Raw genomic sequence first — 20657 nt, 5'->3', positions numbered from 1 at the left:
GGTTGTTTAACAATGCTTCCATCTCGAAAGCACCCTTTAGCGATAGTGTTAACATAGCCGACTTCGGCAAGCGTACCAAGGCCCTTGCGATAGACGGTGTCGATGAGCGATATGCGGGCAACTACACTTGCAGAGCTACTAATAGGGCGAGCTCGGCATACCACACGGCAGAGCTTATCGTTAATGGTTTGTAGATTTCCCGATACTGACGTTGGTTTTCCGATCTTTCTTCCTCCCTTGCATCCTTTTAAATTATGCCTTCGCTTGGTAAAAGTTCCACCCAAAATACTGCCCTTCAGCTTTGGGGCTGATCCAATGAACTATGGCGAATCGGCATCGATCCAGTGCAGCGTAATATCGGGCGATTTTCCCATGATGATTGATTGGCTGTACGATGGGCGTGCGATTAGCACGATCGACAGTCTGCACGGCATTACAGCAATGGCGTTCGGGAAGCGGGCCAAAGCACTGAGCATCGAAGGTATTGCGGGTAGTCACGCTGGCAACTACACCTGCCGTGCCACCAATGCTGCCGGCGTTGCCGAACATACGGAGCAACTAATCGTGAACGGTATTTAGATGTTGATGGCTGTCTAACCTCTCGTTGTCGTTATCTCCTCTCCCTGTGCTTAGTTCCACCTAAAATATCGCTCATCAATACGGGCGACAATCCGACGTTTGTCGACGAGTTCTTTCAGCTCATCTGTACCGTGGTGCACGGTGATCTGCCCGTCGATTTTGTGTGGTTGTACAATGGTGAAGTGAATCTTCATTCGAAGCACATCCCGGGTGTGCGGATTGAGACGCGGAAACGGGGCAGTACGCTCAGCATCGAGGCGGTACGTGGTGCCCATGCGGGAAATTACACCTGTCAGGCTGTGAATGGGGCATCTGCGACGATAGCTACTGTCGAACTGATCGTGAAGGGTTAGTGGGAATGTTTACTCTACTGATGCGTGTAATGGCGGCGGTATTATGTATTAGGTGTCCTGTTTCGTCCGTTCCCTGGTATCCAATTTTCAGTACTAAAATAAATTAAAATGTTCTGGCACGTTGGTGATCCTCGTCAGTATGATAGTATTCTAGCTGTTATAATCATCAACAGCTGTACGAAAACATGTTTAATAGTCTTGAGTTTAAAGCATCTTTTGCGGTGAATCTTCATATGAATCTTTAGTGAGTAGTTACTCAAATCAGGAGGCAACTCTCAAAAGATTCATGAATCCTCAGAGCGGATTCAGATCTGTCACTCCGAGTGGCGGTTAAAGTCCCTCGTGTCCTTAAGCGAAATGGCAGTAGGGGTCCACTTTTGGCAACTGAATTCTTGAAGAGTTATGAATCTTAGAGGATTCATGGCTCTTTAAGGAGTCATGAATCTTGGACGATTCGATGGATCTTTGAGGATTGATGAGTGTTTGAGGATGCATGGATCTTTGAAATAAAGATTCAGAGTCATTCAATCAGTTCAAAGAATCATTCACTTTCCTGAATCTGACTCAGATTCAACCAACACTAGAACTTAATGTTAGGAACTTTACCCTTTACTGCATCGTTGATCTTCTTTCTTTGCTGCAATAAGTGCTTTCGACATCCCTTCAACAGATCCCAACGAATCCCTACTCCTATCCTTCACAGAAAGCACTTCCCTTCGCTGTCTACTGTCTGTTGATAGGTCGAACTTGGGGCTCTCCTTTTACCCTCAAACTGTTCCACATCCCAGTTCCCCTTTTTTGGTTGTAGAAAAGCGTGCATTTCGAATGTGTGTGTCTCCGTTATTTCGCGCCTGTAAGATACGGTAACACTCATTCGCAATGGCACCGCCTTAGTGCATGCATATTCTCAAATTTCCCTCCCAATTTTTAGTTGTCCCAATTATTGCTTTCTTACAGTTAATGCGACCCACAATGGTGTTAGTTTGGTTTGATTCATTTATGATGTCGATATGTGTCGAACGAACATATATTCGCTCGTCCGAAGTAATTTTGTTTCATTTGAATTCTTTAATGATACAAAAGTCTTTAAATAGCATTTGAATTTCTTTGCGATGGCGCATTTGCAAGGAAGGTACAAGTGGTGAAACAAAATTAGCATCGTGAATGTTCCCCGTGGACCAAACTAATAAATGTGGGATGAAAAATGGAATGTCGTCTAACTATGTTTTGTTTATCTTCCAACCGCTCTCGGCTGCTGATCTGTTTACTGTACAACAGTACCTCCGAGATGGATTCTTGAACCAACTGATAAGGCCTTTGCACAGGGTTCGAACGCCAAGGTAGAATGTAAAGCGGATGGTTTCCCCAAGCCTCAAGTCACCTGGAAGAAGGCAGTGGGTAAGTATGCGGGAAGAAGTGTCCAATCAAGCAAGCAGTGTTAACAGATCCCATTTCATTGCAGGAGACACTCCCGGCGAATATAAGGATCTGCGGTCGAATGATTCAAGCATTCGTGTGGAAGAAGGTTCCCTGTTCATTCAAAACATCCAGAAATCGAACGAAGGATACTATTTGTGCGAAGCCATTAACGGAATCGGATCGGGTTTGAGTGCGGTCACGCTGATCACCGTGCAAGCGCCACCAGAATTTGTAGAGAAGCTGCGCAACCAAACAGCCCGCCGTGGTGAACCGTCCGTGCTGCAGTGTGAGGCGAAGGGCGAGAAACCGATTGGCATCCTGTGGAACATGAACAACATTCGTCTGGACCCGAAGTCGGACAATCGGTACACGATTCGCGAGGAAATTCTGCCCAATGGTGTTACCTCAAGCCTGTCCATCAAGCGTACGGAACGAAGCGATTCGGCACTGTTCACCTGCATGGCGACGAATGCGTTCGGTAGCGATGATACGAGTATCAACATGATCATTCAGGAACCACCAGAGATGCCGTACGCGCTGAAGGTGTTGGACAAATCGGGCCGCACCGTGCAGCTGAGCTGGGCCAAACCGTACGATGGCAACTCTCCGTTGAAGCGTTATATTATTGAGTTCAAACGATCGCGAGGATCCTGGGAAAATGATATTGATCGGGTGATTGTACCCGGGGACACGAATGAGGCTCAGGTGCAGAAGCTAAGCCCGGCCACTACGTACAATATTCGCATTGTAGCGGAGAACGATATCGGTGTGTCGGATCCTTCGGATGTGGTAACGATCATAACGGCTGAAGAAGCTCCATCTGGCAAACCGCAGGCAATCAAAGTTGAAGCAATTAACCAGGCGACACTGCGTGTCAGCTGGAAAGCTCCGGCGCGCGCCGAATGGAATGGAGACATTTTGGGATACTATGTAGGATACAAACAGACATCGCTTAACACTTTGTACGTGTACGAAACCGTGAACTATTCGCCCGAGGGTGGAGAAGGCAAGGAACACAATCTGGAGATCAATAACCTGAAGACCTATACGCAGTATTCGATTGTAATTCAAGCGTTCAATAAGGTTGGTGCTGGACCAATGAGCGACGAAGAAAAGCAATACACAGCGGAAGGTACACCTGATCAGCCACCAAGTGACACGATGTGCACAACGCTGACCTCGCAGACGATCCGCGTATCTTGGGTAAGCCCACCATTGGAATCGGCGAACGGTGTCATCAAGGGTTACAAGGTGGTGTACGCACCCAGCGATCTGTGGAATAACGATAAGAACAAAGATTACAAGAAGACAGCTTCCAGTGATACGGTTTTGCATGGTTTGAAGAAATACACCAACTACACGATGCAAGTGCTGGCAACGACATCTGGCGGTGATGGAGTACGCAGTGCGCCAATTCACTGTCAAACGGAACAGGACGTCCCGGAAGCACCGACCGCAGTGAAGGCTTTGGTAATGTCCGAAGGATCAATCCTTGTTTCCTGGCAACCGCCAGCACAACCCAACGGTTTGATTTTGCAATACACCGTGTACATCAAGAGTGGAGAGCAGGAACCGAAAAGCTACAAAGTGCCATCGTTCCAAATAAACTATGAAGCATCGGGGCTGGAAAAAAATCAAAAGTACGAATTCTGGGTAACTGCTTCCACTACTATCGGTGAGGGTCAATCCTCCAAAACACTGTCGGCCATGCCGAGTGATAAGGTACCGGCCAAGATCGCTTCGTTCGATGATAAGTTTACGGCCACGTTCAAGGAGGATGCTAAACTACCGTGCTTGGCTGTGGGATCTCCAACGCCGGACATTACCTGGAAGATCAAGGGCGTAGAGTTTGTACCGAACGAACGCATCCGTCAGCTGCCCGAAGGTTCATTGTTCATCAAGGATGTTATTCGTCAGGATGCTGGTGACTATACCTGTACCGCGGAAAATTCGATCGCCAAAGATTCGATTACACATCGGCTGATTGTACTGGCACCTCCGCAATCGCCACAGCTAACACTTACGGCAACAACCACAGATTCTCTGTCGGTTAAGTTGAAGCCTCATGAATCGGATACCGCTCCTCTGCAGGGTTACACGTTGCACTACAAACCCGAGTTCGGCGAATGGGAAACAATCGATGTTGCGCTGGAAGCACCGAAATACACGATCGAAAAACTGTACTGTGGATCACGTTATCAAGTGTACGCAACGGCTTACAACACTATTGGTGCAGGAGAACCGTCCGATATTTTGAACACGCGTACAAAGGGTTCGAAACCACTCCTGCCGGAAAAGTCACGATTCATCGAAGTGTCATCGAACTCGATCACGTTGCATCTGCCCGCGTGGAAGGATGGTGGATGTCGAATGTCGCATTTTGTAGTTGAGCACAAGAAGAAGTACGTACGATATATTCTTTATTTGACTTGATATATTCCTTTATTTCCAATGTATATGAACGCATACGTTTGTTTTAGGGATCAAATTGATTGGAACCAGATTTCGAACAACGTCAAGCCGGGTGGAAACTTTGTAGTGCTGGATCTCGAACCTGCCACCTGGTACAACCTTCGCGTGACTGCGCACAACAATGCCGGTTTTACTGTTGCCGAATACGAATTCGCTACGCTCACCATGTCGGGAGGTAAGACTTTTTCGTTACAACAATAGCGCTTTGTTATGTGACGGTAATTAACTTTGTAACAGGGTTATTATTTTATATTTTCGAGAAATGCTTATCAGATCGGTCATACAATGTTCATTAAAGAAGCATTAATACAGTATTTGACAATCAAATGTATCACATTTCACGAATCGGTATCGCTTTGATTTAACCGTTTCTTTATGGTCAAAACTGTTCAACAGTTTAATTACATTATTATTTCCATTTTGTTTACTTGTGGTGTTGTATCGTTGTATAATTTGCAGAAGTTAATATACTTTCAAATGATTCTATTTTTTTTCTTTTTCATTTTATTTAAATGGCTAGGAATATTCCAAATGTATAATCTATTGGTACCTGGTCGGGTAAGGCCAGGCAGTGTAGGCAAATTTAATTTTAAATAATTTGGTTCGACTTACATTAATCATCATTTCAGTTTTATTTTTGTCAACCATTGTATTTTAGATTTAATTAATTTTAATCGTCATTTATATGAAATATCTCTGAAACAACCATCAGAAAGCAAATGGAGCAAGCCAAGATAGTTTTCTGTTCTGTCCCCAAGAGAGATAACCCATTTTACAAACATACCCATTACACTAGTTGTTTCATGATTGCATTATTACTTTTGGTAATAGAAAAAAATAGGCAAATCAATTTTGAACAATTTATTGTGTAAAAGAACCCGATTTGAACTTACGAATACGCTTCACGGCTAAGCGCATCAAACTGTATTAAAAAATTCCCTAAAAGAACCCTTAACTCTAAAATCATTGAGAAAAATCTTATTGTATTTATTTGACAATTCAATATGCTTTTGGAGAACATTATCAGAACACACACAAACACCCGTTACCTCATAGGACTTTACACAATTTTCTAACATTACACAAGTAACGTTCGTAGTAATTTCTGAACATAATTCCCTCCACCCTAGCTGAGAATTAATTTTATCCATTAACAAAATTTCGCGAGCTCTTACCTCACGACATCCTTATTAGGCCTATTAGAAACGAAAATAGTTAATGCGGACAGTAAGAGAGGATGCTAAGAAATAATTTATTTGCTAGTTTTCTTTTTTATTTATTCCGTTTGCTATCATCATCCTCATCTTATCCTATAGCAACTTAGACAACGATGTGTGCATAAGTCACATGCAAATGGTTTTTTGTTGTAGTTTTTAATCCAACTTTTTTAAAAATTCAATTACTATTCCGATAGATGCTGCTATGTATGTTACGAATAGGCACGATTTACTCGTTACATTTCCAGTTCTATGCACACGTTCCATTTAGCCTGTCATGTTTCCTTGAATGTTTTTATCTCTATTAGCTCCGTTGTAGTTGTTACTAGTGTTACGTTAGACAATGTTACTATAACTTAATATTTATTTGTTACTGTCGTTACATGTATGTCATGTTAATAGTTTTTTTTTATCTGGAAACACACGTGCCCATAATGGCGAAGTAATCTGTAGCCTTACGATCCGAGGGACTCCCAATGAATGCCCTTAATATGTTTAAAATATTTGAAAACTTTGATTCGACTCAACAAAGATTGATGGAAATTCATGTACACACAATCGTCGAATGACGACCAGGTGACCATTGTTTTCTTCCCGAATTAGTCCATTACTTATTTTCGAACGTCTGTGTAGTGTGATTGATATGATGTGTAAAACCGTTTCATAAGCCAAAAGCAATTGTGTTCAGTTTTGCCCGTCAGATCCAAGTTGTGTTTTTTTTTAAATCAGAAGAAAAACTAACTATTAATGTATCCCCTCAATCTCTCTTTCTTCTTCTCTTTCTGATTGGTTGTTTCAGGGACAATCGCACCCACACGCGATATACCCGAGCTAACGGCTGAGGACACGATCCGTATCATCCTTTCCAATTTGAACTTAGTAGTGCCAGTCGTAGCCGCTTTACTTGTTATTATAATTGCGATTATTGTTATATGTATACTGCGTAGCAAAGGCAACACTAGCAAAGGTATACTGATTTTAGACCATCTCTTTTTTTCTCTTTCTTTTCTCTTTCTCCTTTTTCTCTGCATTTATTGCATCATTATCTAAATTATCTATTTCGGGCGATTCTGTCACTGCACTTGCAATTGGGGAATGTCATTATGCGTTTATTTCGTTAAACATGGATGTTCCTTAACGGGAACCATTGTTGGATGCGCCACTTGTTTTATTTGTGAATGTTGTTGTGCTATCCTTTACTGCGCATACATTGCTCCCAATTGTAAACACCAACGAAACAAACAATAACGTACCGACGCAGGAACGGTTGCTCCCAGCTTCGGCTCGGTTCAGCCTGGTACCATCTACCCGCCGTGGATACCGCACTGGATAGACCTGAACGTCATGGTACCACTGATCGCAACCGTGATCGTGGTGGCGGTAGGTGTACTAGTTATTTGTGTAGCAATCTCCCGACGCCGAGACGACGATCCCCGATGCGGACCGAAGGATGTATACTGTAGGTTTTTTCTTAGCTATTATTGTTTGTGTCGTTGGGTGTGTTTCTGCTGTTGGTAAGGTGTTGTTGCAATTAAGGGACGTTGTTACATGCACCTTTGCCTGCCCAGCCGCACAAAAGTGACAGAATTCAACCCATGCGTAGATGTTTAGATAGGCACAACTATTGTTGAATAACGTGTATTATTTTACTTCACCATCAAGACGATGTCGTGTACAATCAGTCGATGGGACCGGCGGGAGCTGCTACACTGGACAAGAGGCGACCGGATATACGCGACGAGTTGGGTTACATTGCACCGCCGAACCGTAAGCTACCACCGGTACCGGGATCCAACTACAATACCTGTGATCGTGTGAAGCGTGGAACAGTAATAAGTGAGTATAACCCCTGTAGCTAAAGTTATACTGGGGCGCATTTGGTTGAGGTTAGGTTATGGTAATTTCATTGGTGCCTTGCATTCTAAACCTGTTCGAACGAAACGTTATCATCATCGTAATTGTAAGTATGGTACAGTGCGAAATGTAATTTAACAGTCTCTCGTAGATTATTGCCATTTTCTATGTTTAGGTGTGACGCTTGTTGCGACTTTTTCACCATTTCCACTGTCGGGTTTTTTAAGAACCGTGGCAAGTCTTTCTATTTGTTTTTGCTTTCATCGTGAATCTCAACGTCGTTTAATTGCTGCATTGTTATACTTCGTATTTATTTTACTTTAAACGATGAATCATTGTAAATGTGATGAGAATGTGCGGTTTTTTTTATCATCAAAGTCTATAAAAATGAATTCTCAATGTTATTGGATCCGGTTGCTTTTGATATGTTGTTATCCTATATCATTAAGTTGTGGTTGCATTATAGTGTTTGTTTTTTATTACTGCTGGACCCTTTTGTTATTTGGACATCCATCAACATATTATTTAACATTTCGCAATTATAAGTTTTCATCGTTCATAAATTTGAATATATAATTTGTATTGTGTCAAATTAGGCCATAATCCTTCCATAAAATCGAACCATACCACTTGGGACCCGCGACGTCCGTTGTACGAAGAACTGAAGAAGGCTCCACCACCATTGCCAAGACGTTTCAACCATCCGCCGGCGTGTTATGGTAAAGTTTTCTATGATCCTTCCGGTGTTTTATTCACGTACCCATCACCCTGACACATGTATGATTGGTTTTTTTGTAGGTGTAAAATTGGCATTTAGTTCGATTGGTTTCAATTCCATTGTTTCTACCTCCTTTATTTAACATTGCTTGTTTGCAACACTGTGACTTTATAAATCTGTATTAGATTACACGTTTTAAAGCTATCTTTCTATCTCTCTCCTAAATGTTCACTGTGTAAACACGTCTAACCGATTGGAAAAAAAAAACAAATTAACACATAAATCACTCACCGTTCGTAAACTATCCACTAACCTCCTACCGGGCGTAATAAAGACAAGGGTAAGGCGTACAAAACTATTGGTCTATTGTGTGATTTTACCAGATACTAACGATATATTGTAAGACAGTATAGTTGGGATGTTTTGTGATACTAACCACCATATGTTTAGCGAAAAGTGTTACTAAGCGTTACACGCAAAATAACGGTTCGTTTGTTTGTCGTCATTGCGTTACACTAGGCATGGAGGATGAGATTTGTCCGTACGCAACGTTCCATCTGCTTGGATTCCGGGAGGAGATGGACCCGACAAAGGCAATGAACTTCCAAACCTTCCCGCATCAGAATGGTATGGGTGGTCCCGGACACATGGGCACAATGGGATCCAGCATGGCCATGCAGGTTCCCAGCCACGTACATTCACGATCCGGTTCGCAGTCAATGGTAATGTATAACCTGCGGGTTCCAATCGATTCACCGGTTCCCATGCTAGAATAATAAGTTCCTAATGTTTTTTTTTCTGCCACGACAGAATCGCTATGCACGCAAAAATAGCCAAGGAGGCCAGAGCAGCATCTACACACCGGCACCGGAATATGACGATCCGGCCAACTGTGCTGAGGAAGATCAATATGTAAGCGCGATGTAAACCCGTCGTCTTGACGCTGAAATGTTAATGTTCGAATTGTGTTTGTTTTTTTTTTTTTTAGCGACGTTACACACGCATCAACTCTCAGGGCGGTTCGCTGTACTGTGGCCCGGGACCTGAGTACGACGATCCGGCCAATTGTGCACCGGAAGATGATCAGTACGGTTCGCAGTATGGTGGCAACTATGGCACACCGTATGAACACTATGGCTCCCGAGGATCCGTAGGCCGCCGTAGCGTTGGTTCACCGGAACCACCACCACCGCCACCACGCAACCACGATACGAGCAACTCGTCCTTTAACGATTCCAAGGAGAGCAACGAAATATCCGAAGCCGAATGTGACCGCGACAATGGTCCGCGTGGGAACTATGGAGGTAAGTAGCGAAAGGGAGTAAATTGCAGGAACCGGTTTTCATTTCATAAAGGAAACAAATATGCGGAAGCGAGTATACAACCCAATCACAACACAAATCTTCAACCGTTAGCAATCCGCTCAGCAATTGCCCCCGTCTAACGCTAGCTCTGTTTAACTTTTTTATATCTTTTTTGGCCCGGTTTTCCACTACAAAAATGACCAATGATCTCACAATTCCAAACGATTTCTAACGCTATGTGATATCGATATGCAATCCTTCATATTGGTGACACTATTGGCAGAACCATCTGAGGGTGAGTTGCCGGCGTATTAGTTGGTTTGCCTGCAATACTATTTCACCAGTTCAGTATGATGCATTTTCCCTTTCATGATGTCGACCGATCGTTCATAACATTTTGTGCTCACCCATGGTTTACATCTGTCGTCATTTAGCTCACAATCATACCTAGTAATCAATCCAATAGCAACTCATGATCGTTCGTCCTGTTATGAATCAACCGAGCATTGTCATGTCGCTACGCAATCATATTTACTTTACGAAATTTTTTTTGTTTTGCATATCAGTCGTTTGTTTAAAATGCATTTTGTTGCAAAAATATTACAAAGCATACTACAGCAACTAATTAGCTTAAAGGTATTTAAGCTATAAGTGAGTTTCTCACTTCGCTTTTCAGTGAAGTTGTGTCTTATAATCATGTTAACGTGTAACATATTGTTCATACACGTTCTAGCTAAAGAAATATTCTTTCTTATTAAAAAAATTCCACATTAATTTATAAAATTATTGAAACAGAAGCTTAGAAAAGGCTTTCAGTAAGCAGAAATGTTTATTATTCGTAATGTTTTACGGTACTATTCAAAAGAAATGTTTCATGTGAATCCATAATAACAAACAATACCCAACGAACGTTATAATTTAAAGGCGTTACTCTGTCATATTACCATCTCTTCATGTTTGTGTTCATGTTTATCTAATATCAGTGTTAACATTCCTCCAATTAGAGATTATGGTTTTAATTGCATCCCCCGTTTTTCTTGCATGCATTTGCGTTTCATGTGTAGCAATACTGCATAACAATATGTGTGTGTGTTTTTTTAGAAGATAAACTATATTCTGTAATAACTCCTATGCTGAATTTTATTAAATTAAGTTTTAGTTGTTAATGTTCCTCAGTCACACCCTTACCATAATATATGGAGTATAGTCACATCATATCGCAGAAAACATCTGCTGGTGCCGCTCATTGTCATATATATACTGTCAAACTTTAACAAACACTTATGGGTTTTTCAAATCTCTTCATATTTTATGATTTTTCTTTCTTTCTTTCTTTTGTGTTTTCTGTCCACGTCCAAATGTATCCGTCTCTTTGTAAACACGAAATGTTATTAAATCAAAACAGCTTCATCGAAATCCAACGATGCAATTAACGGTGACGAAACAGAGAAATTATTGAAAAGGTAATTATGTGTTTTATGTTTTGGGAAATGGGGTCGGGTGTATGAGTTTATGTGTAGTTAGATTATTAGTTTTAATGGTTTAAATAATGGGATGTGGATTTTGTTTCGTTTCGTGCTTTCACAGTGCATGGCCATACGGTTATTAATTTCGTTTTTTAGACTATTCTGGTAAACGCTAATGTACATATTAATGAAAGGATGTGCATTAGGCATTCATTTTTAGAGGTCCTTCATTTGTCACTAATTGCGTAAGTATTAGCTGGAAAAACTAGAGAAAAAGGCATAGGATTATTTAATTAATCTTTATATTTTTGTTTTTTATTTGCCTCTTGCTATCGTGTTTCTTGTGTTCGCCCATGTGCGTGTGTGTTTGCAATTCCATTTTATTTTCGTCGTTGTGTAAATATAAACTGTTTTATTTTAATGAATGACACACTTATGTGTAAAGTGTAAAAGAAAACTTTTTTTTGAATATTTGTTTGTGGTTTAATTAATGTTTTGCTGTGATTATTTAAAAGATTAAATACGTGCAAAGGAACAAGAAACCTTCTATAAAATGCACACAAGTGAATAATACTAGGAAAAGGTGATCAATTTTGTACAAAAATGCTGTTTTTAATACGATATAAATAACACAGCATTATGAAAAATGTATCGATCACATAAAATCGGATCGTTCCCTGAGCACATTGTAAGTTGCACACAAAGAAAAGAAATGAAGTGACAAAACATCTTAACCTCTCTTTGCAGTATGTTATTTTGGAGAATTTTAATTAATCGTTTATATGCAAGAGGTACTAACATTTATTTGTTTTCCATTTTTCATTCCCGTCTCCCGGTCGGCATCGACAACAGAAACGAAGTCAAACCCAAGTACACCAAACAAACAGCAGCCTCCGGTAGCACAGGACTCACAGCCTACGATACTATGGCAGTGTAATCTGTAAGCCACTAAGCTCCGCCGTGCTCAGCAGCACTCTTCAACCCATTCGTCAACTGGCAATTGTTGAGCGAAAGGAAAATACGATGGATGTAGCTGATGTGTGTTGTACCCAACCCAAAACCTAGAGTATGATGCTGCCATCAATATGTGAGCGGGTGATTTTGCATATAGCCCGCGGGTGAACGTCGGTGCGGTTGCGTGTAGGTTCAGCAAAACCACTTTACCATTGAGACAAACGCCAACGCGCTGACAACGCTTCTGGAAACATAATTTCTCGTCTCACTGTAGTAGCTGTGTGTCGATTGTTCAATGCGTTCATGTCGATGGTTTCAGCATGATCACCATTATACCCGTTCGTTACTGATGCTGCAGAAAGAAATCAAACTGCAGTGGTTCTTACGTTTATTGTGCATATTTTTTTCTTTAGTGATATGACTAATATTTTTTAACAAACACAACCGATTTTACTTCGCATTGATATTACTATGAATTGAATTAGGCAAGCGAACCAAACAATGGGAAGCACCATTTCGATAAGTTAGCGTTACGTAATGCAACAGTTGCGCACACTTTTTAAGTCACCAAACGATAGCAGAGGAGCTGTGTGAGTCTAACACTTTTACGACTATATATAAATATAGCAAACTAGTATTTAATCCCTTATATCTAGACTATACCCTGGTCAGCTGTGTGTGTGTGACATTGTGAAGTAATGGCAATATCAGCTATATGCGATAGACTATTATACAGATCGTTCAATTTGACTATAGTTGCAGCAGAACTTGTAATACGTTCAGCCTTACTGAGTACCAGTAATTGTCCACCAGTAATTTCATAGTAAACAAGTCAATATGAACCAAATGTTTTATTTGAATGTATGGAAAGATTTCTTCCAATGGTTTTTTTTTCTATATAAAGCTCGCGTATAAGTTAGTGCACTTTTCTAACAAAAGAAACCATAACAATGTTCTATAGTAAACAATGCTAACCAGAAGACCCGGGGAAGCTTTAATTGATGCACACTTTCTTAAAAGGTAAAGGTAAAAGACTACTCGGTACGCATGTTTAAAACTCATAGTCCGTTTTTAATACTTCACCGTAATATATGAGATGCAGCAATACATGTCAACGCATGTTGTTCCATCATTACTGTCCAGGGAAAATAGAGTATAGGCTACAGAGTAATTTGTAATGTATTAAGAGTCTGAGCACCGTGCTGTATGGCATCTGATTGGAGAAAGAAGAAACAAAGGAGTAAGCGCCAAAATGCTGAGGACGCGCGGTATTTGTCTGCGACAGTAGCGTTTGTTCTGACACGAAACCATTGTCCGGTGAAGGCTGCCAACCAATTAGTTTGTTTGTTTCAAGCGTACTGAGCGGTGTATCTACCGGGGATAAGAGCGTTTTCATGCGCGTAGTAGTAATAATTGCACCGCCAGCCGAGGAGAACCTCCAAAAACCTTAGTTTAGTGCATATGTCCACACTCTACCGCGTTCGACCACCTGTTGCGTGAATAGAAACGGAGATCAGCTTTGGATTTTTTTTTTTTCGTGGAAGCTTCGTAAAGCTTGCATAATGAGCAAAAACACACACCAACACTAAATCCAACTGGTAGCTAGGTTTTAAACAAATTAGACGCGCCACTGCCGGTGGTCATACCGGTCGCTTTCGGGATTGTTATGTTAACATTCACGAAACCCACACCAAAGGCGCCGTTGTTTGCTCAATCTATTGCGGAAAGACTTACTGGGTTTTGTTTCCTAGGCCTGTTTGCATACATTTAAAGGAAGTGTGTAGGGAGTTTTTTTTTAATGTCTCAAGTAACTAAAAACTTTTGTATATCCAGAGGTAACGAACTCGCTTTTTTTGAGCAGGTTTACGGCTAACGGCCTCACGGTTTAGCTACGGTCGCCCGGTAGAATTCTGTAACGTATTGGCCCTTTGCCATCCTATCGTCTGCGTGTATCGGTGTGTTTATGTAAAACGCCAACCCAGCATACAAATCCATTTATGGTTTGAATGGAATTTTTCAACAAATTAATATACGTTCGTTGGTACGCTTTAACGCCGTTGATGAACAGCCAATGTAAAGAAGGGGGAAAGTAACACGAAACCACCTAAACAGCCGCCTAACAATTGTTTTCCCCTCAAAATCGCGATCTAACCGCCATGGCAGCCAGACACGTTTCATTATGGTTTACAAACGGGGATCGTGTGGGGCAGGTGCGACGAGAATGTGAACGGGATCGGGCTTACATTTTTTGGTAGGAGGACAGTTTTTTAAAGGCAGAAATAAGCAAAAGAAGAAAAAAAAAACAGAACAGAACGGGCAAGAAAAGTGTAACTTACCAACTTACATGTCGTGTTTTCCTCAACTTATAAAACTACTAAACCAGTATCAGTGTGAAACGTAAATAATGCAGTTAATGAGAACAAAAATAGCCACTTAGTCATTACTATTCCACCCTCTCTAAAACCCCTCAACCACCCAAAAACAAAAAGCATAACGAAATGATAAATCGATTAAGGAAAATTAAACCAAATTAGTGGTAGTGAGTAAATTATAATCAACACAAGGTACAGGTGCATAAATGTTTTCGCAAACGAAGAAGGGAAAAAAAACACACACACGCAAACGAATGATATTGATGGATACATTGGTTTGAGCGAAATGTGTTATATATATATTTTTTTTTTACAAACCCATTTCACAATCAGTTTGCTGAACAATGAAAATGTTGAAATCAGCTTCTAGTCATTTTCTTCCACCATGGTTCAAAATTAGCCGTAACATTGTGTTTCCCGTATCGGTTTGTGCTGTGTGTATTAAGCCTCTAAGTCAAGTGCCATAATTTGTGTCTGAAGCTTTTTGCAATCCGTTCTGCATTAATATATACATGCCCCGCTTATGTATCAGTGTACGTCGACAGTGATTATGCCAATCTTCTTCAAACAAGCTGAACAAATTCAAACTGCGGACAAAGGAAAAATTAATCAAAATTATGCAACAATTGTTGTACAAACCAAATAACAGAGCATCGGTACGAAATAACTGCTTTCGTAACGTATAATAATATTTAACGGATGTAGTAGCTAGTAGGGTGAGACAAAACCAATGCATTTATTTACACTGTTTGGCAATTGAATCACAGTTAGGGTGCGGGTTATGTTTTTGTTTTTGCTTTACCGAAATGTGGATTGTGAGTTTCGTGCACGAAACCCGCAATGCCATCATTCTTTTGCGCTTTCACTCAATAAGCTTCATGCAAACGTAACCGAATAACCGATTAGACGAAAGGTCTAACACAAACACACACAAGTAATTCTTTGAAAACATCACAACAACCACAACAAAATAACAAGCTCTGTAGTATAATCCCTATGATAAGCTCGCAAAACATGTAATCAATGTAATCACTTATGGAAAAGGTGTGTGAAACTATGTTTAAGAAAATTGGTAAGCTGATTATTCAAAGCGTTGCATTCGATTTGCAAAAGATCAACACCCCCAAATCGGATGAGGAAAACAAAACCGAAGAGCAAATTAAAGGAAAAAACATACGCGAACAATCATTGTTCATTAACGAGAACGAAACACAGTTAAAGAAAGAGAGAAAGAAAGGAAAAAGAAAATAACAAATTTCAGTAAAATTACCCATTAAATGTAGTGATTGATAATTGCTTGCTTGATATTGTCAAACAGGAAAAGCTTAGATCGGAACGTGAAGTACTAATTCCACCGTCAAGGAGGGATGAAAATATGAGGGTAATGAGGGTAAAAACCAAGATGAGACGGTTCGTACAAACACCGGAACCGAATCGAACCCTTCTGGTAGCACTAGTAACTGCATATTGGCAAAGAAAGGAAAAGAAAACAAAAGAAAACAAAAACACGCAAGAACGCAAAGATGCAAACGTAATACTTCACTAATAAGCATATACTCTTTAACTTTAAATATAATATTAGACACCTAAGTAAGCTAACTAATGAAACAAAAAAGAATCAGAAACAAGGAAAGCCAAAATCAACTAACTAACACAAGCAGCATACGAAAACATTGCTAATCACGAACTATTCAAAACAGAAGCAAAAGAAAACGCAAATTAATGCAAAAACTATACAGATTTTCAGAACTACTCAAATTATTACCGGACAAAACAAAACAAGGAAAAACACATACAAAAATTGAAATAAAAATAGTAAAATAAACAAAAAAGAAGGTTTGGGTGTTGGGTAATTTGTACGCGGTTAGGAGAGATTAGCATTCGAAAAATGATAGTCGCGGTACCTCGAAGGCGTCTTGAGAAATAACTGACGATGTCCTCTAGCGCACAATGGAAAAACCACAGGAACAATGTCACAGACCTTGCCGTGGTACACATCCGGAAAATGACATCATACGACCAAGGTTTATAAAGGTCGTGCTCAAGAGAACACGAGATGTATTAAGGCATTGCCCCTGTTATTCCTCGGCGAAACCTTGAAGTCTGTAAGAAGTTGTCGGATAAACGATAGCCAGACGATGGCACTTGTCTGTGGGATGTTTCGGACATTCTTGTTGGGTAAGACTCTTTAAATATATCAATCATATTAATTGTATAAGTTTTGGCTAAACCCTTCTAATACTAGCATTTTATTGAAGTAACGTACCTTCAAGTATCTTCCCTTCCACGATTTAAAGCTTGCTGTAATAATTCTCGTGTACCACATAGTCCTTGGTGATGTCTGCGAGCGTTTTACAGCCGGCGAGAGCCATCGTCAGGTCTAGCTCGTTGCGCAATACATCCAACACGTGCTCAACACCCGCCTGCCCATTAACGGCCAATCCCCAAAGTGCTGGTCGGCCGAAGAATACCATCCGTGCGCCAAGTGCCAGCGCCTTGAACACATCCGTTCCCTGGGTAATGCCTCCGTCAAGAAATATTTCCACACGGTCTCCAACCGCCGCCACAATTTCCGGCAAAGCTTCAATCTGAAACATGACCGGATGGAATATAAATACGTCACGAACGATCGCCACTAACCGAGGCGGGAACGGAATCCAGTTGCCGGGCGCCATGGTTCGAAACGAATATACCGTGTACGCCGAGATCGGCCGCAATGATGGCGTCCTCGCGCGTCAGAATGCCTTTCACGATGACGGGCAGTTTGGTGAATCTGAGCAGCCACTTCACGTCGTCCCAGGACAGTGTGGGATCGAGCTGTTCGGCAATGTACTCGTTGATGCCCGAACCACCCTGGCTGCGAATGTTCGAGGCTTTTCCAACGAAATTCGCCATCCTGGAAGTAATCGAAGAAGGTGCATCATCAATGAAGGTGAATTGATCAAGAAGAATCAATCATTGACATGACTGTTAAGGCTTGTCAGAATTCCAAGAGAATACAATATTGGATCGGGTTCTACGCAGTTGTGAAGTGTATGAAGATATGTGCATAATGGCGGATCAAGCACCTTGAAGACCGAGCAAATTCTCATTCATTCGGCAAACAATTCTCTCCGTCGTCCAAACAAAAAATCCTCTGAAATTGACCAGATTTTTAATGTCCGATACCAAGAGAGCATCCTCTACGTAGGTAGCGTATATTCCTGTTCGTCGTTCTGCTACATAATATAGCTATTCCACTTACAAATGTTACCGTGCAATTAGACGTCTCGGAGACTATTTTTCTCCGACAGAGCTCGCGCTCATTTCGTACCTACGGACGTCGGAAAACTAAAAAGCGAGTAAGACGTACGTAATTCCACAGGTATCCGCAATTCTTATGTAAATTCCATTTTGCGCTCCCCACAGACTCGTCATCATCATCACCAACTGCTTGACAATCTGCCACATGATAAGTGTTTGATTTTCCACACTCTACGAATATGGCAAATTAATCTTAACCACCAAAAATATCTCGAGAGTGTCTTAAAGGTAATATGCAACATTGCAGTAACTCTGAAGTTAGTGCTATTCTTGTAGATGGTGGACACAATCAAATTGATGCTTTTTCATATTTCTACCACTAAATGTCATACTGACCAGGGTTGGGTGAATCATTAGCTTTGTATGAACTTGAGCGTACCGGTTCGTTCTTTTTTCTAAGGAACTGAACGAACGGTGCAGTTCTTTCGTTCTTTTGTCTATCATAAAACGGACACGCATAAATCACCCGACCTGTCTGTATAGATAGTTCAACCGGAAGACTATTCGCAGAACTGCAGCAACATAATTAGACGAACGAAGATCGTTCGTTCACTCAAAAGAACTGATCGAACTGTACGTTTTTAGTTCTTGTGACGCATCTCTAACACTGACAGCTATTTTATGACAGTGGGTCAAGAAGAATTTTTTTAAAATAACACATTTTTCACACTCCAGGACAATGTTGTATGTACAATCACTATGATGTAACGATCCAAACTCACCGGGATCCGATGGCCTAGTCATGTCATTAGAATATTACCAAACAATCTAGCTCGTTAAGCCTGTTTGGACCGTCCTTATGAACATATAAGGTCTTGAGACTCAATATTAAGATGGATGATGTCGTTGGTGAAGTCTCCAGAATATCGAAAAACTGGAAGAAAACCAACGCTTGCCAGAGAAATGGAAGTGTCAATCAACTTTTAAGCACGTTTGAAGTATTCAACTTCAAGCTCCTCTAAGAAAACCCGCTCGCGTTTCTTGTTGCAGATGAAAAAGCACCATCAACCAACGAGTTTTTCGAGTTAATCATCGAGCCATCACCCCATCCACCTTGCGCGGAAAAAAATGGCAGTACAAAAGTGAAACTTACGTCAGATGGGGCGGTAGTGAAAATTTGTTGCGCATATCGGCCCGTCGCAAGCCAAACAGCGGTGCGTCGACCGTCAGCACGATCGCCCGATAGCCGGCCTTTTCCGCCCGGCGCACCAAACTCTCCGTCAGCTGGCGATCGCGGTAGATGTACAGCTGGAACCACTTCGGTGCGTTCGGTGTCGCATCGGCCACCTCCTCGAGCGAGCTCGTGCTGATGGTGCTTAGCGTGAAGAGGACCTGCCTGTTGGCGGCCGCCTTCGCGTTCGCCACCTCACCCTCGGGATGGGCCATCCGCTGCATGGCGGTCGGGGAGATGGCGATGGGCAGTGCGAACCGTTCGCCGAACACGGTGCAGGTCAGGTCGCGCGTGGACCCACCCTGCAGCATCCGCGGCCGGATGCGCAAGCGATCGAAACCGGTTCGGTTGAGATGGAGCGACAGCTCGTCGCCGGCACCGCTCCGATAGTAGTCCAGCGCATTCCGGGGAATGATTTCGTGCGCCCGCTGCTCGTAATCACGTACCGACACCAGCGCCATTTAGTGGTTGCTGATAGGAGGTGGTTCCTCTGAGGCGATAGCGCGATAGCCACACACGTCCGGACGGTTCGGTCGACCAGTTGGAACTGCTTGTCGACTTGGCATTCATTCAAGTGACTTTGCTGTTTTTGCGTCGTCTTCGTCCGTAAGAAGCCGGTGGTGGATGATAGTGATTATTGTTTACAATCGGGTTATTAACTGATAAGCGTCGGGTGGGTACACATGCAGATGGAGAGCCACATGTTGATGCTGTGTTTGTGACAGTAAAATGAGTTGAAGAATTATAGAAATTTTTCAATTAAATATTAAAACAGTCCACTAAGACAGTCTACCGCATGAAAGGTTGAGTGATAAGCTTTGCGATTGTCGCATTAAAAGAAACGGATGGAAATAGCATTATCGATCACCTTTCTCTGATTGATAACGAACCAGTGAGTAAATCGTAGTTGCAGCATTTACCACCAGGGGGAGAGAGAACACCGTAGTAGCCAATGACATAAACATAAAAACTCTAATGCCGGAAAACCCTGCATATTGAGAAGGTCAACGAGATGTTGTTTTAATGTTGGGCATATAATTGACTCCTTCGGCGAGTTATTGAATTTTACAGAAGATGGCGTTGGCAGAATGTGGTTGCTAGCCACGCGGTTGCTATGGATTTGACTGGAGCTGCGTTGCTATTCGCTGGGCGCTTTGCTAGCAGCAGTGTTGCCAGCAACTTCATTCGACGATTGCTCAATAGTTCTGCGGAACATGGCAACGCCATCTTGCGTAAAATTCAACAACTCACTGAAGGAGTCAATTATGTGCTGGAACAAAATAACATCTCGCTGAACTTGCCTATATAAATCCTCGAAAACCCTGTATGGAGAGTGGTATGAAATGTCACTCACTAGTCCGCAGAATCTCTCGCTTAAATCATCTCTTAGCAGTGGATATTCGCAGACACGAGTTGATTCTGATAGCACTCCTTTGGTTAGCTTTTTTGGTCCGTTTGCACAGATTTGTGGCAGG

The 20657-nt window shown here is 41.7% G+C and overlaps 2 protein-coding genes across 2 annotated transcripts in view; one reads left to right on the top strand and one right to left on the bottom strand.

The window, feature by feature from the left end:
• Positions 1 to 12319, top strand: part of LOC128708532 (cell adhesion molecule Dscam2) — a 53184-nt gene extending 40865 nt beyond the window's left edge. Inside the window, exons 11-22 of the mRNA XM_053803510.1 lie at positions 2211 to 2330; positions 2395 to 4753; positions 4832 to 4998; positions 7302 to 7499; positions 7703 to 7876; positions 8491 to 8613; positions 9132 to 9334; positions 9423 to 9524; positions 9601 to 9916; positions 10200 to 10211; positions 11322 to 11379; positions 12235 to 12319. Of these exons, the coding sequence (XP_053659485.1) occupies positions 2211 to 2330; positions 2395 to 4753; positions 4832 to 4998; positions 7302 to 7499; positions 7703 to 7876; positions 8491 to 8613; positions 9132 to 9334; positions 9423 to 9524; positions 9601 to 9916; positions 10200 to 10211; positions 11322 to 11379; positions 12235 to 12319 (3917 nt within the window). The remainder of the gene's footprint in view (positions 1 to 2210; positions 2331 to 2394; positions 4754 to 4831; positions 4999 to 7301; positions 7500 to 7702; positions 7877 to 8490; positions 8614 to 9131; positions 9335 to 9422; positions 9525 to 9600; positions 9917 to 10199; positions 10212 to 11321; positions 11380 to 12234) is intronic.
• Positions 12320 to 16999: 4680 nt separating this feature from the next.
• LOC128719272 (uncharacterized) lies at positions 17000 to 19643 on the bottom strand. Its single transcript, XM_053812897.1, has 3 exons — positions 19105 to 19643; positions 17349 to 17604; positions 17000 to 17296 (listed from the first exon to the last, which is right to left on the bottom strand). Exons 1-3 carry the CDS (start codon positions 19641 to 19643, stop codon positions 17000 to 17002), a joined length of 1092 nt encoding a protein of 363 aa, XP_053668872.1.
• Positions 19644 to 20657: the final 1014 nt, after the last annotated feature.

The sequence above is a fragment of the Anopheles marshallii genome, chromosome 2 (genome assembly GCF_943734725.1).
Source record: "Anopheles marshallii chromosome 2, idAnoMarsDA_429_01, whole genome shotgun sequence".
NCBI classification, from domain to species: Eukaryota; Metazoa; Arthropoda; class Insecta; order Diptera; family Culicidae; genus Anopheles; species Anopheles marshallii.
This window is presented reverse-complemented; position numbering and strand designations above follow the sequence as displayed.